This window comes from Centropristis striata, chromosome 22 (genome assembly GCF_030273125.1).
Source record: "Centropristis striata isolate RG_2023a ecotype Rhode Island chromosome 22, C.striata_1.0, whole genome shotgun sequence".
NCBI classification, from domain to species: Eukaryota; Metazoa; Chordata; class Actinopteri; order Perciformes; family Serranidae; genus Centropristis; species Centropristis striata.
Window position 1 is genome coordinate 20,298,634 of NC_081538.1, and position 14,293 is coordinate 20,312,926.

The following is a 14,293-nucleotide window of genomic DNA, read 5'->3' on the forward strand; positions in this document are numbered from 1 at the left end:
GGTTAATTTAGTTTAGCACAAAAACTTGCAGCTGGTTAACTTTATTTAACATGAAAACTAATAGCCTGTTAGCTTAGTTTAGCATAAAAATGGCCGCCAGTTAGTTAATCATAAAAACATTTTCATAAAAAAAAAAAAAAAAGAGCATGGAGCAGGAAAAACTGGCCGATTGATGACTGAGTTTAGCATAGAACCTGAAAGCTGGTAAAGCTAGTTTATCATGAAAACTGGCAGCCAGTTAGCTTTGTCTAGCATCAAAAGTAGGAGCCAATTAGCTTAGTTTAGCATGGAAATTGGAGTTAAGCATTGCTGACAGCTAGTTGTCTTAGCATAGGAAAAAGGCTGTAAACTGGCTGAAGCATACTGATTTAATTATAAATACTTGTATATTAGTATTATACCTGTAAGTCAGTTGCTTGTTAGCTAGCAGCTTCAGACTGGTATCAATGTTGATGTGAATAATCACATTTCTCCAGTAAGAATTGTAAAAACAAAGACATGAAACCAAAAGTTCAGTTGCAAATCTTACATAGATCTTTATTGTTTTTTAATTACATACAATTCGTAGCAAGCAAGTTGCCCTTTTCTTTTCTTCACTTTACTTCATCTTGTCAACACATACTAATACCTTCTTTTTTGTCTCTCTTCCCCTACGTACTCTTTTCCATCTATTACACTCGCTTGATTTCAACCACCTGTCATCTATCCTTTAGCAAGATATCACATCAACTTATACAGGAAGTTGAGCAACTTGCGTTAACAATCTATTTCAGTTCCAAAACATAACTTTTTCCATCTTTACTCTTTTCCCTTCAGCTTTCAACAACATTCTCTTATTTCCACCAACCAGTCTTCTAAATGTTTATCCCTCCTGTCACTCAGGTTCATACATCCTGCTGCCTCTACTGGTGCACGCAGTGTCCACAACTAAAGCTCCATGCAAGATGCTACACTGAAAAGTGATCTGTTTCATTCTGAAGAGTCAGCTTTTTCAAAACCAACATGGCTCAGTTCAAAATTTTGTTTCAAAACAAAACTTCTCATCTCTTCTCTGACATGATTTTGACATCAGATGATTTGCTACCACTACACTTCATAGTGATGTTTGTTCAAACAGAGAGACTGTTGTCTCATCTGTCACTGGATATAAATTAATGCCTCTGACTGCAGTAAATGCAGAAAAATCTAACATCTGTCATTAAAGGAATGTATAAAAATAAGACTGTCTTCTGATTAGTCTAAAAATCAGACTTTTACAGAGAGATTTGTAGCATTGTGGAGTTCATCTTTTGGGGGGGATTCTCCTCCTTTCTTGCCTGCTAAATATGCTCAATTTCAAATAACTTCACCTAAAAGCTAAAACAGTGCTGCTTTATGATACCTAAAAAAATACTACAATAAATTTTAGAATATAAAAATGTAAAACTTTCATTAGCCCCCCTTAAAGGTCTAAAATAATGCTTAAATATCAAATTAATAGTAAACAGGATTGAATGCACAACCTTGATCTCTAAGAAAACAACACACATGCAAAATGTGTTTGCATCTCATAATGCTTCCCTTTTTAAAGCTGGTGGAAGCTGTGCATGTCTCTCCAGAATACTGCTTCTCTGTGGGATGCACTTGGATGGAGGGGTAAGGTAAATAGCTGCCGAAGAGGACAGTAACACAGAACACTGTTGTAATAATACGCACACACGCAGACACACATAAATACAAGTCCCACGCTCCTCCACGTAGTTTTAACATTTATGTACAAAATAAATGTCCACCCAGGAGTCCATTTTCTCCTTCTCCTCAGCTCACACCATAGTCTCTTTTCTCTTCCCTAAAGAACAGAGAGACTTCTTGTCCTTTTTGGTTTTGTGCGATGTGGGCGAGGAGAGCGGCGACGTCGAAGACGATGACGTCGTCGACAAAGAAGACGAGGAGGAGCAGGATGAAGGGGACGATGTGGTGGGGCTGGGGGTTGTGCTGCTGCACGGTGAGGTGGGGGCGGACTGAGAGGCTGGCTGTGGGCAGTTCTCGTCGGTTTCCTCCATGTGGACAATGGCGGAGACGGAGGAAGGGCGGCGCTTGGATCGGGCGTCGCTCGCAGGTGGGGAGGGCGTGGAGGGCTCGCTGAGGGGCCGGTGGACGGAAATGGCGCTGCGGAGGCAGTTGAGCCACTGCTGCTTGTGGAAGACGTCGTTGACCTGCAGCGTGTGGGACTGCGCCTGGCTTGGGTCTTGTGAGCGCACGCGGAAAATGTTCTTGGCTGTGGAGAAAGTGATAAAAAGTAGAATTAGCAAACTGCTAATTTTAACAAAAAACATCTATTCCTACATTTACTGCTAGAATTTTATTGACTTTTCACAAGACTCACCTTTATCTGCGTTGCTGAAAGCGCCTCTGAAGGATCCACCCATTCTGACATCTCCGTCCTGCAGGTCCTCTAGCACAAGATCGTGCACAGGGATTGGCTGCCGGTAAACCTGGAAACACTGCCGTTCGTTCCTGGTGACGGGGCGGGTCAGAACCAGCAGCTCGGTAAACAGGAACACATGCAGCTTCTGGAAGAAAACCAAAAAAACTAAATTAAAACCATATATTTTACATAACCACCAATCAAAGTTTTCTGGAAGATGTTATCAAAGTTTATACTTGTATGGTTAAATCAGAGGCTGGTTGGGTTTCATTGAGGCCTGATGCCTTATATGGGATGTGAGCTTTGTGTTGATGAGGCAGCCAAAGAGCTGTGTGTTGTTGATGTGAGGAGTGTGTTGTTGCTCACCGTGCCACTCTTGTTGCGTAGCTCCCCGTGACACAGCAGACTCTTGCACTGTTCGATCAGAGGGTCCTTCTGCTTGTCGTCCAGATACTCCAGCTTGTCAATGTAGTACTGGCACTCAGACTCTCCCTTCTTCATGTTGATGTCAGACAGCACACCCTGCATGATGGTGATCTGAAAACACACAGGGAATCAAAATATTAGCTTCAGGTAAGGTCTAGAGGTAATGTCCACTTCCTGTGTTAAACATATCTGTGTCCTTGACTTACCGCTTCCTCTAGGCTGGCTGCATCTGGGTGCTCTTGTGGAGTGTGCTTCAGTATCTCTTTAAGCAGCAGTGGGTACTTGACCAGGCGGGAGCGCGGGATGTCCAGGAAACTCCACAGGTCCAGCTTCCTGCTGAAGGGCGACTCAAGGCAGCGCTGCAGGAAGTCCTGCACCCGCCGGTCCTGCTTCTTCTGGTCCAGCAGCGCCTTGGCTGCCAGCTGCTTGCTGCAGTAGTCTTTGTAGGCGTTAAGCCTCGGCAGCTGGAGGGGAGATGAGACACTTACTAATGCTGCCTTTTTTTTTTTACTGGAAGCCCAGCTGAACTTTAACAGAACCAAAGAGTCACTTATTGGAAGGACACTTACCCAGTTTACGACAATTTGTCCGATCTGGCCCACGGTCCCATCTGGCCCCGTAGCTTTGGAGAGCTGTGCCAGGAGGTCTTCGTGCAGAGGGATGTAGGCATCCAGGTTGCCGAAGATGTGAGTGAGCTCCTCCTCTGACATAATGGAGAGCTTCAGCATTGGGTCATGGTACGCCTGTGTACGGGAAAAGTGCCAAAAAAGTCAAATACCATCGTCAGGCCAAGAGGGGGTGGATGCTAAGAATAGCTTATGAAGGGTACAAGAGAAAGACAGAGGAATAACTACTGTCTTTTTATAGTTCCTGGCTTGGCTGTGTGAAAGGCCTGCCAGACTTTGATTTAATCTGTTTGCTTAATATGTCCTCCCTCTGCCTTGGAGATACAAAAAGAGTACAAACCTTGCGTGCAAGCTGGAGGTCCTCAATCAGGTCCTGCTCTCCACGAGACAGCTCAAATATGGCCTGAGAAGGGGAGGAGGAGGCACAAAAAGATCGTTTTTTAGCAAAACACATAAATCAGGATGCCATTACATTATTGCAACTTTTAGCCATTAGACTAAATGTAAAACTGCACTGGTGCCAAACAACTGAGGTCAACTTTGACTTTCTCCCTGGCTGCTCTCTACAACGTTTATGGCTTCTGACAGTTGGCTAAGATGTCTGACATATACGGGAGAAGTGGGTGATGTAGGGCAGGAGAGCACTAGTTTGTTGGCTTGTCAGGTGTATGTGAGCTTACACAGACTGGGAAATGAGCCCAGGATGGCTTTTAGCCCTATTTAGACCATTTGACACAAATATTACAGGGGTATGTGAAACTAGTCTGGCAGACAGGTAGAATTCCCCAACGTCTGGATTTCTGACTTTGTTCACTCATTTCCTACAACTTTGCCGCTTGTTGTCCAAACCATTTCTACTGTATGTTCATGTCTCAGTGATCATTCTCACCTCCTGCCGCTTGATCTCTTTGGTGGAGAAAGTTCCCTTCTGGTGGACGTCTAGCATCTCCGACCACAGCATGCTGTTCCTCCTTTTGGGCGGCGTGGGGGCCGCTGCCTTGCTGCAAGGCTTCTGGGGCACGCCCGGCGACTTGCCATCGCCTCGGAAAGAGGCCTGCAGATTGGGAAAGAGGAAGCCCCGGAAATGAGACGTGTTGCGATTGGAAACCAGGTTGTTTGGTGCAACATGCAGAACAGCAAAGAGGTCCCCCTTTCCCTGAGGAACTCCTTTTTTGTGGGACTGTCATGGCAGCTTACCTGGATGGTTTGGCCGAAGCGCCGGACGGCCCCATTCTTCACCGGAGAAATGAGGTTGGCTAGCGACGTCACCCTGCCGAGAGGACGGACACGCTTTGTGCTGGGTTCCTGAAGAGGCAAAAGGAAGGAGAGATTAGTCATGTGATTTTATGTAAAAAGAAAAAAACTTTTCTTTGTTTTGTGTGCAGCAACACAGAACAAACTGGTCAGTAATGCCAACTGTGAGTTTCTCACAGACCTCAGCAGTTAAGTCCAGACGCTCCCTTGTGACTTCCTTGTGATAAAATACATCAAGTCAAGTCATAAATCCCCATTATTGACTCCACTCCCCGCTTTGGGGTGAGGAAATAGGAGTAGCTGGAGCCGAGGTCGAGCCACAGACAGACAGACTGGCGGACCGGCGGACATATACTGAGGAGGAGGAAGCAGCTCCAGCAGCTGTTGGCTCCATCATGTGAAGAGTCTTGAGCCAGACCAGCCCACTGAGCACAAAGACCCTTTCTGACTGCTGATCTGGAGGGGAAGGGGGTCTGGCGGAATGCCAGGAATGCACGAGACCCTGCTCTCAGCTGTTCAACACCCCTCCCCGTGCACACTCTGCTACTATCTGGCCTGACAACAGCTACAACTCCTCTTGAGAGTGGATTTGCTCCATCACTCAAACAGTGTGAGATAAATGCTTCCTGATTGCTGCAGCCCCTTAATGGCCTTTCCCAGGGACACAGAGCAGTAGGGACAGTGTGGCAGGACTGTTCAGTAAAACAGACCACTGCTGCTGGTGGTGAAAGGAGCAGCAGCCATAAACAGACAGTGAATCTGTCCCCTCTCAAGTGTTTACACAGTGCGGCGACGCAGGGGGTGCACGGCCATGTTTTTGGCTGCAAGTCGAGACAGGCTCTCCAACAGGCCTCGCGTGAGAGCAGCACTACACCTGGGCCAGGTGACCCCCCCAATCTCTCTCCTCCCCTCACCCAGCCCTGAGGCTGGGAGTAAGGAGAGAGCTGCTTGGCCTCGTGCCAACAACAACAGGCTGCAGGAATCAAAGAGCTGAAGATCTGAGGTAATGATTTCAGCCCACAGAGCCATGAGACAGCCATAATTAGCATTTCCAAAGTTTGCACTCCCCGCAAAACATTTTGCATTTGAAGAACTTCACACTAATGAGGGCTTGCTCTCTGAAATTGAGCACTGCACTGCTAAAAGCTGTATGTGTTTTCTCCTGACTCAGGCCAAAGGGGGTTTTGCCTTGGCTCAGCGAAATCTGGGAAACAGAGCAGCCATTGAGGCTCCGGGCTCTGCGGACACAGCTGTGGAACAGATCCACTCGGGCTGGTGCGGCCTGTGAGCTGCGGTCTAGTCACAGTCTGCTCTGGGTCTCCACATTGGACCAGAGACAGCCTTAGAACTTAGCAAGCCCTCTAGTGGCAGGGACCAGTAAAGCCACAGGCCAGCTGCTCTGACTGTGGGCTCCATGCAGACACAGGACTTCTCTGACTGGTCTGTGGGGACTAGACCTTCTTGAATCTATTTGGTGACCTTTTAATATCAATAGAAACAAAAAATAACATAAGAAAAACAAACATTTCAGGTGGGTGGGGGTTTCAAAAGTCAACATTGGAAACGCATGCTGGCCATTCTGCCCTTCCTGTCCTTTGGAAACCGACCCCAGAATAACAAAAGACCACTGGTCCCAGTCTTTGTTTATCAGCTGTAAAGCGAAACATACAGGGGGGAAAGTTGCTATTCCTGGCGCTTTGACCCGGGAACTCTGTGGAGTTATGGCGAGTCTGGCTCACTTCAGGAAACCAGACGGATCCGGGGTTTGTGCTGCTGCATTGGATTACTATTATCAGTGGAGCAACGATCCTACAGACATACGTACAACCCTGATTCCATAAAAGTTGGGATGCTGTGCAAAATGTAAATACAACCACTTTAGTTGAGTAGAGTTTATCCGTTTGAACACTGAATAAAAAGGATTGGCAAATTATCACATTCTGTTTTATTTCTGTTTCAGACAACTTTTTTGGAATGGGGGTTGTATGTGCAACCTAGCATTACACGATCCCACAAGTGCTTCCTGTGCTCTCCCTTTGATGTAACCTTGTGTGTGCTGCGAGCTAAAGTTCCAGATGTGTCCGTGGGATTACAGCACAGCTTGAGCTGACAGGAGCAGAGAGGAGAACAGTCAGACCGCAAATGAAAGAGTCGAGGTCATCAATAAGTCAGTGCAACGTGTAAGGCTTGTGCAGTGCAGTGAGAACAGGACTCACTTCATGAATCGTCCTTAGACTTCTGCTTTATCGAGCCATTTACCGTCAATGAAACCGCATCTTCCTGAAATCTCTTCCGAAAGAACAGTGGGGGAAGGAAAAGGCTGAAGTTGTGGCTTTTTTTATGAGCACTGAGGGCATACCTGGGTTTCTCCACCTGTGCCTGCAGCTGAAGGAAGGCTCTCAGGCTGCTGGGCTGAATTTGCATTCAAAGATAAACTGGTTCCACTTCAAATATCAGGAGGTCAGAGCAAAGTCATTTGAGACATTGTTGACTGGGAGTTTACCCCCTGCTCTCTCCATATCCCACACATGCTGAGCAGTCTGCTGGGATGCACATTTAAGAACAGACTGGGAATACGCAACTCTGAGGGGGGTTGGTTCAATGTTTACAGCTTTGTAGGTGCAGTGTAATCCAATGATTAACTTTTTCAGGTTAGCCAGTATCTCAAACACGAGCCAAGGCACAAAGTTCAAAGTCTCATCTTTCAAAGCACACACACGATCCCACACAAATACTGTGTGGCTAAGCGAGATAAAAACAGGGTTAGGCTCTGATTCACTCACAATCTGACACACAGATATGACCTCATTTAAATGAGTTCCGGACAAACATTGGCTAAAGGACACAGCAAAACAAAGTCATTTTTTTGCATCTCACCTCTGACTCTTTGTTGGCTTGGTTCTGGCAGTCTATCACTTGCAGAGTCCGTTTCGTAGGCACCAAGCTACCCAGTTCATCGTAAGCCACCATAGCTTTCAATAAAATATCCTTTTCTTTTTAATCCTGGTGAGTCAGCTTCAAGTAATCCACATCAGAGAAAAAAAATCAAAATCAAAGGTTGTGTGAGTAAATTAAGATAAATAAATAAATACTGTGTGTATTCTTCTTCCTTCAGGAGCCAGAGCTCTCTGAAGCTCCTCTAACACACACTTTCCAAACTTTGTTCTGAGGTAGGCTGAGGGAGGGAGGGCTTTATACCGGGAGGACAGACGGGGAGGAGCAAGCCTGCTGCTCAGCCCTCGTGGCTGCAGATGATGTGGGATCGGGTTTACTTGGAAGTGGGGAGAAGCTGCCCGCAGGCTCTGTTGATCCATCCACTCAGAGTGAAAACAGTAGTGAGAATTTCTTAGATCATGGGCAAAGCTTACTGCTAAACACAACTCTGATGAGGGTGAATGCATGTTAAACTTTATCTGACATCATGTGAGTTTTTCTCAGGGAACTGGGTTAAAGTTAAAGCCTGAGGAATGATCAGTAGACACATTAATGCTAATGACTCCTCACAGCGACTAGGGCTGAGCAATATGGACACATTTTTTTAATCATAATGTAATATGTTTTTTGCCACTTCAATTAATAAATAAAAAGTCTACATGGATTAACTAGAAGGTAATGCCTATTGCTGTATACTGCATGTGTGTTTGCAAAAATTTGCTAATTCTTTTTTAAATCGATTTTTGAAGATACATTTTATGTTCAAACTAATACTTCAGTTCAGACTATACAAAATGATGCCAGTCTTAGATTTTAAATATGGATATGACATTAATGTTGTCTTTCCATTTAAAGGCTCCAATAAAGTAAAGTGATGTAATTTTTCTGAACTGACCACACTGTTTTAGCTGTTCAATTATTTGTCATTATGTCCACTTTACTGATAATTACTTATCCAAAAATCTCATTTTGTAAAAGCACCAATAATCAACTCTTAAATATATAGTCAGAATATCGATAACAATATTTGGTCAAAAGTATTGGGATATTTGATTTCCTTGACATTGTCCAGCCCTGTGGTTCGGTTTGTAATTTCAATAAAGATAATAGTTATTATCTTTTATCTTAAAAATATAAATTCATTACTGATATACATATCCTTACCAAAAGCATCCATTCATTATCAATCAAAAAATACAATTCATACTTATAAATGTCTCTTAATCAGCATACAATTAATTACGGATATATTTATCGTCATCATATTGTCTAGTTATGTTTTCGTACATGAGTATGTTATTATATATAATATACGATGCAAATATATTATATAATACACAATCTTCTGTATATATAATTTACAATATCTGACTTTGCTCATAGTGCACAGGAAGGCCTTGGTGAGTAGTTGCCAGGAGAATTTATGCATACAATAACCAGCCTTCCATGAAAACATGCAGCGTTTTCGGTAAAATGAAAGCGAAAACTCAAAATAACATGTACGTCATTTACAGTGAAACTCTTAGGTCAAAAGCCACACACACACACGAAGGCAGCCGGACGCCAGCAGATGGGAAGATGGGACAGGATGGGGTGGACAGTTCCAAGGTTGAGTAGGCTGATATGATGATATACTTACTAGAAGTAATCACACATTTGCCCATCACCCCTCCCTATATTCTGTGGTAGTCATTACTCAAATAGCTCTGGTGTATAAGGCCATTGTGGGCAATGTTGCACATCAGTGTGCAGGATTCTTCAGTTTGTGTGTCTGTTTGTCTACACGCTCGTTTAGTTGCGTATAGTTAATAAAACAAACTGAAACTCTTAAACTTAAAAACCCATAATTCCAACTGATTCAACTTCAGTTCCATCCTTATTTGACTAAATCACAGTGATCATTAATGACAGTCAAGATGGGACACATCAAAACACAAAAGAGGGATTATTTAAATATCAATTTATACCAGGTCTGGTATCAGGTACAAGTTTTTTTTTTTAATACCAACTTCTGTTAAATATACTCATTAACAAACTACAAAGTCATTATGACATGGGCATTTCTTGTTAGCCATTAATCTAAGCAGTTTCTGCTCTGAGGGGAATTGCTCTCTGCCTTAAAACAGAGCCGTTATCAGCCTCATCAGCTGAACTGGGGGAGGTGATCAATTAGAATATCAATAGCGGGGGGCACTGTGACACATTCAGCCAGATGTTTGAACTAAAACCTGTATATTGAATGCAACTGGGGAGGGGTGCCACTACTAGCCATATGTTGATTGGTCTTAATAGTGGGGGAAAGGGCAGCATCTTGGCCAGTTTCAGTAAAGACAAAGAAGGCGAAATCAAACATGTGGCTCTTTTTTATGCACAAGATCCACACCGACAGGCTGAAGGACAACCACACCTGAAGCCACAGAATCTACACACCCATACAGCTGGTACACAAATGCACAGCAAAAAGTGGAGGTGTTAGGTCTAATGGAGAGACTACAGGGAATGGTGTCACAATGTGTGTGTGCTTTGGGCAAATGGACATGCCTGCTCATGGCTTTATCCTCCTGGGTCAACATAGAGGTGTGAAACAGGACACAGGCCTCATGCTGTTGCAGAACACAGATGCTGATGGAGGTGGATAGATGTTGACACCTTGTTTTTTGTTGATGGAGCGGTCAGGAGGGCTCATCTGCTGCAGACCAACAGGACGCCCATAAACCACCAGGATCAAGTGACTTCAGAATCAGAACAAATTAAGATTTGAGGGGAGTGAGAGATAAGACAGCAGAGCGAAAAACTATGCAGACTGAGGAGTCAGAGAGGATCTAATAAAAAAAGTGAATCTGTCTGTCTGTGTGTAGTCTACAGTGTGAGCCTTCAGAAGACACTGTGTGCAGTCCTGCTATTACTCACTGCACGGGGAGACCTCGGCTGAATCAGCTGTACGTCTGGCCCAGCCGCTATAAAAACTAAACACGACATGGCCCGGCCTGCCTGGCCTCGTAGCCTCTAGTCACACTGAGCTGCAGCTGGAGCACAGCAGTGATTTACACTCCAAAACACATACACGCCAGTCTTCGCCGATAGTGCTGGAGTAGGATGAGTAATGCAGTTTCACCGCTGTCTAACCTATGCCGTGCCAGGGACGGACTGAGCCCCGAGGCCTGAGGAGCTGAGCTCAACTGCACCTCCACATCAGCAGTACGGGACGCAAAGGGCCTAATTACAGCTGAGGGGAAAGCACGGAGCAGTCCGCTCCGGGCAAAAAAAACACTGCTGACTGATTTAAAACAACAAGAGTAGGGTGGAAGTGCTGCTGCCCTCTGCTGACGGAGGGAGGGGTGGACTTAACATTTTAGTCAGCAACTTTTAAAATGTAGCTACAATATTTCATTTATTTTACTTTTATTCATGTCTGAGTGAAAATAAATGTCAGTTATTTAAATGTTTGTAATGTCTTTAGTCAGACAATGATTTTGCAAGCCACAGTTTTTCCTTCCACAGGCTGCATTATTAGCTTTAACATTGTGCCAGCTCTTCTAGAGGACTGGGTTGCTGCAGCAATTTTTGGGTTGATAGCATTTGTTACACAGATTTCGTGTTAAATTGTGCCATTTCGACCACTCAAGAATTGATAAAAATTGTCAAAATACCTCCAAAATATTTCACTAAATCACCAAGACCTTAAGGAACACCATAGAAAAATCCATGTGACTTGGTATTTAAACTTTTTCTGCAAGAATTGCATTTTTCCACAAATGGATGGCGAACACTTTTTTTATCAATCTGTTGAGAAACCCCCACATTGTCAATATATAAAGAAAAGCCATCCATCCTCTGAATGATCTAGGTCTCTTGTTTGTGATTGTAGAGTGTCTGAGATTATGGTCACAACAGCTCATTTTATACAGTGAGGTCAAGTTTTTACTACAATGAAACACACTACAATGAAATGCTACTAAGCTGACTAACATAATCACACATAAATAAAACTGGACTCATTGAATCCACAAGAGTCTCAGCTTCCCAGTCATACCAGATTTATGGAATACCAAGGCCCCAGTTTAAGGACCTCAGTATGCAGAAATATTCAAATACAATCAGCAATAATTACACGTGTACTGTATGAGAAAAACTGCATGGTTTCTACCCAAAATGGCATTCAATTTCTTCATTGAGGTCATTTCAGGTCATTTCATCTTGAGGTCAGAGATCAAAGGACCCCTTACAATATAGCTCTGTTAGTTATTTTGGGTTATTCAGCTGTGGACTCAGATCCAGCTTTGCTTTTTAAACCCTTACTTTAAAAGGTTAATACATTTTCTCAGTTTCATCATTTAATGTTATCAGATAGCAAATTCAGTTATGTTGTTATGATATCTCACAGTGCCCAAGACACTAAGTTTTACTGTGTGGTTGCACAAGGTTTTATCTGCAAGCTTAAAGAAACAGTTTTATAGTGGAAACATCTATTTGTTATGTTTCTCTGACTTGAATTGATAATTGGGTTATGAAGAGTGAATCTCTTTGCCCGTAATCTTCAAAACCACCATCCCCAGAGGGTTTAGAAGTGCGCATGTTTTTAAATCAGGCCCCATTGGGCGTGATTGAGAGAATTTAATGACTATTAATCCAGAAAGTTTCTGTTCAGAGGGCAAGGAACTATAAATACCTCCACTCCTCTGCGGCTACAATTAAAAGAAGATGTAGACAGTGATGTAACCTCACAACTGCCTGCAGAAACAAAGACTTCTTCAACCAGACTAGCATGCTAGGATTACTCAACAGTACATAGCTGTTTTTTTGTCAGTGTTCACACACCCAGAGCAGCGCTGGTTGCTACCAAACACAGAGAGGTAACTAAGGCTCACAGTGAAACCGCCGACGCTTTGTGATACTGATAGAGCTTCAGCTGACACATGCAAAATATAAATAAAAAACACCATTTCTCACATTAATAAGTCATTTTCATGGTGGTACTGACACAGATCCTGTAGGATTCTAAAGTTATGGCACGGGGGGGGGGGGGGGGGGGGGGGGGGGCAGAAAATAGAGAAATTATCATAATAAGTCATTTTTACAGAAAATGAAAAGCAAAAGAAATTGCGGGTTACATGTTCGAAAAGGAGTGAGGTACTTTTCCTTAATTTCAATAAAATTAATGGTTATTATCTTTTATCTCAAAAATATAAATTCATTACTGATATACATATCCTTACCAAAAACATACATTTATTATCAATCAAAAAATACAATTCATACTTATAAATGTGTCTTAATCAGCATACAATTAATTACGGATATATTTATCTTCATCATATTGTCTGGTTATATTTTTGTACATGAGCATGTTATTATATATAATATACAGTGCAAATATGTTATATAATATACAATCTTCTGTGTATATATATAATTTACAATATCTGACTCGATCATAGTGTACAGGAAGGCCTTGGTGAGTAGTTGCCAGGAGAACTTATGCATACAATAACCAGCCTTCCATGAAAACATGCAGCGTTTTCGGTAAAATGAAAGCGAAAACGGCTTCATATTCCAGCTCGGAGATTTACAGGGAATTTACACTCATGTTACTACGCAGGTGACTCAAAATAAATAAATGAAAATACGGACGCCAGCAGAAAGGAAGATAGTTTGAAGTGGGACAGGATGGGGTGGACAGTTCCAAGGTAGAGTAGGCTGATATGATGAAATACTTACCAGAAGTAGTCACACATTTGCCCGTCTCCCCTCCCTTTATTCTGTGGTAGTCATTACTCAAATAACTTTTGGTGTATAAGGCCATTGGGGACAATGTTGCACATCAGTGTGCAGGATTCTACAGGATTTTTTAAGTGTAACAACAGTGTGCCAAATAACTCAGAAAAATGCATTACTAAATCCGCTCTGTTTATTTGATCTGTCTACGCAGGCAGAGGTTGCAAAGAAACCCAAGACGCTGATGGCGATAAACCAAAATGTTGCAGAAAAGCTGAAGTTAACAAACACTTTATAAATGAAGCAGCAGCAGCAATCTAATGACTAACAACTTGTATATATTAAAGAAAGCTTAAATGATAAAAATGTTTTTTGATTGGTTTTTAAATCTCAAACATATTTAAAGTAAGTTAGACTTTAAAAGCTTATCCTATATTTTTATATCAGTTACTTTACCTTAGGTAGGGGTGCAATGGTAAACATATTCATAAACTGTTTGTTACAGGATGTTTGGTTCAGTACTTCCTGTTAACCAAATAAATCAAGTCAAATAAGCCAAATAGAGTGTCATTGGGTCTAAGAGCCAGATCCACCGGGAAAGCTGTGGCAGTGTGACAACTGCTGTCTGTTAGATAAACCATGTTTGTCCATGGATGACCCTAAAACTCAAGTATATTCCAAACCATACGCAACTTTGTGTACGACTACTAATCATAGCTAATGCTGAGCAACAGAAATTCAATCAGCTTTTGCCTTTATTGGACGTCATTTCATTAACAAAAGTGCTACAGAAAAACAGCATTTGAAGACAGCACAACAAAACTGAGGTACTGCAAAAGGACAGCTTTCTGCGTCTGCAACTCTATTTAACAACTCCATTTGGAGTCAGAGCCAAAAAGCAGCAGCATACCAGCAGCCATATGGTTAACAA

General features: G+C 42.8%; 1 protein-coding gene across 1 annotated transcript; it reads right to left on the reverse strand.

The window, feature by feature from the left end:
* Positions 1-499: 499 nt before the first annotated feature.
* Positions 500-7,864, reverse strand: net1 (neuroepithelial cell transforming 1). Its single transcript, XM_059326281.1, has 9 exons — positions 7,591-7,864; positions 4,657-4,764; positions 4,349-4,513; positions 3,800-3,862; positions 3,403-3,576; positions 3,040-3,297; positions 2,774-2,944; positions 2,366-2,552; positions 500-2,257 (listed from the first exon to the last, which is right to left on the reverse strand). The coding sequence occupies exons 1-9, from the start codon at positions 7,681-7,683 to the stop codon at positions 1,803-1,805; spliced, it is 1,674 nt and encodes a 557-aa protein (XP_059182264.1). The 5' UTR covers positions 7,684-7,864; the 3' UTR covers positions 500-1,802.
* Positions 7,865-14,293: the final 6,429 nt, after the last annotated feature.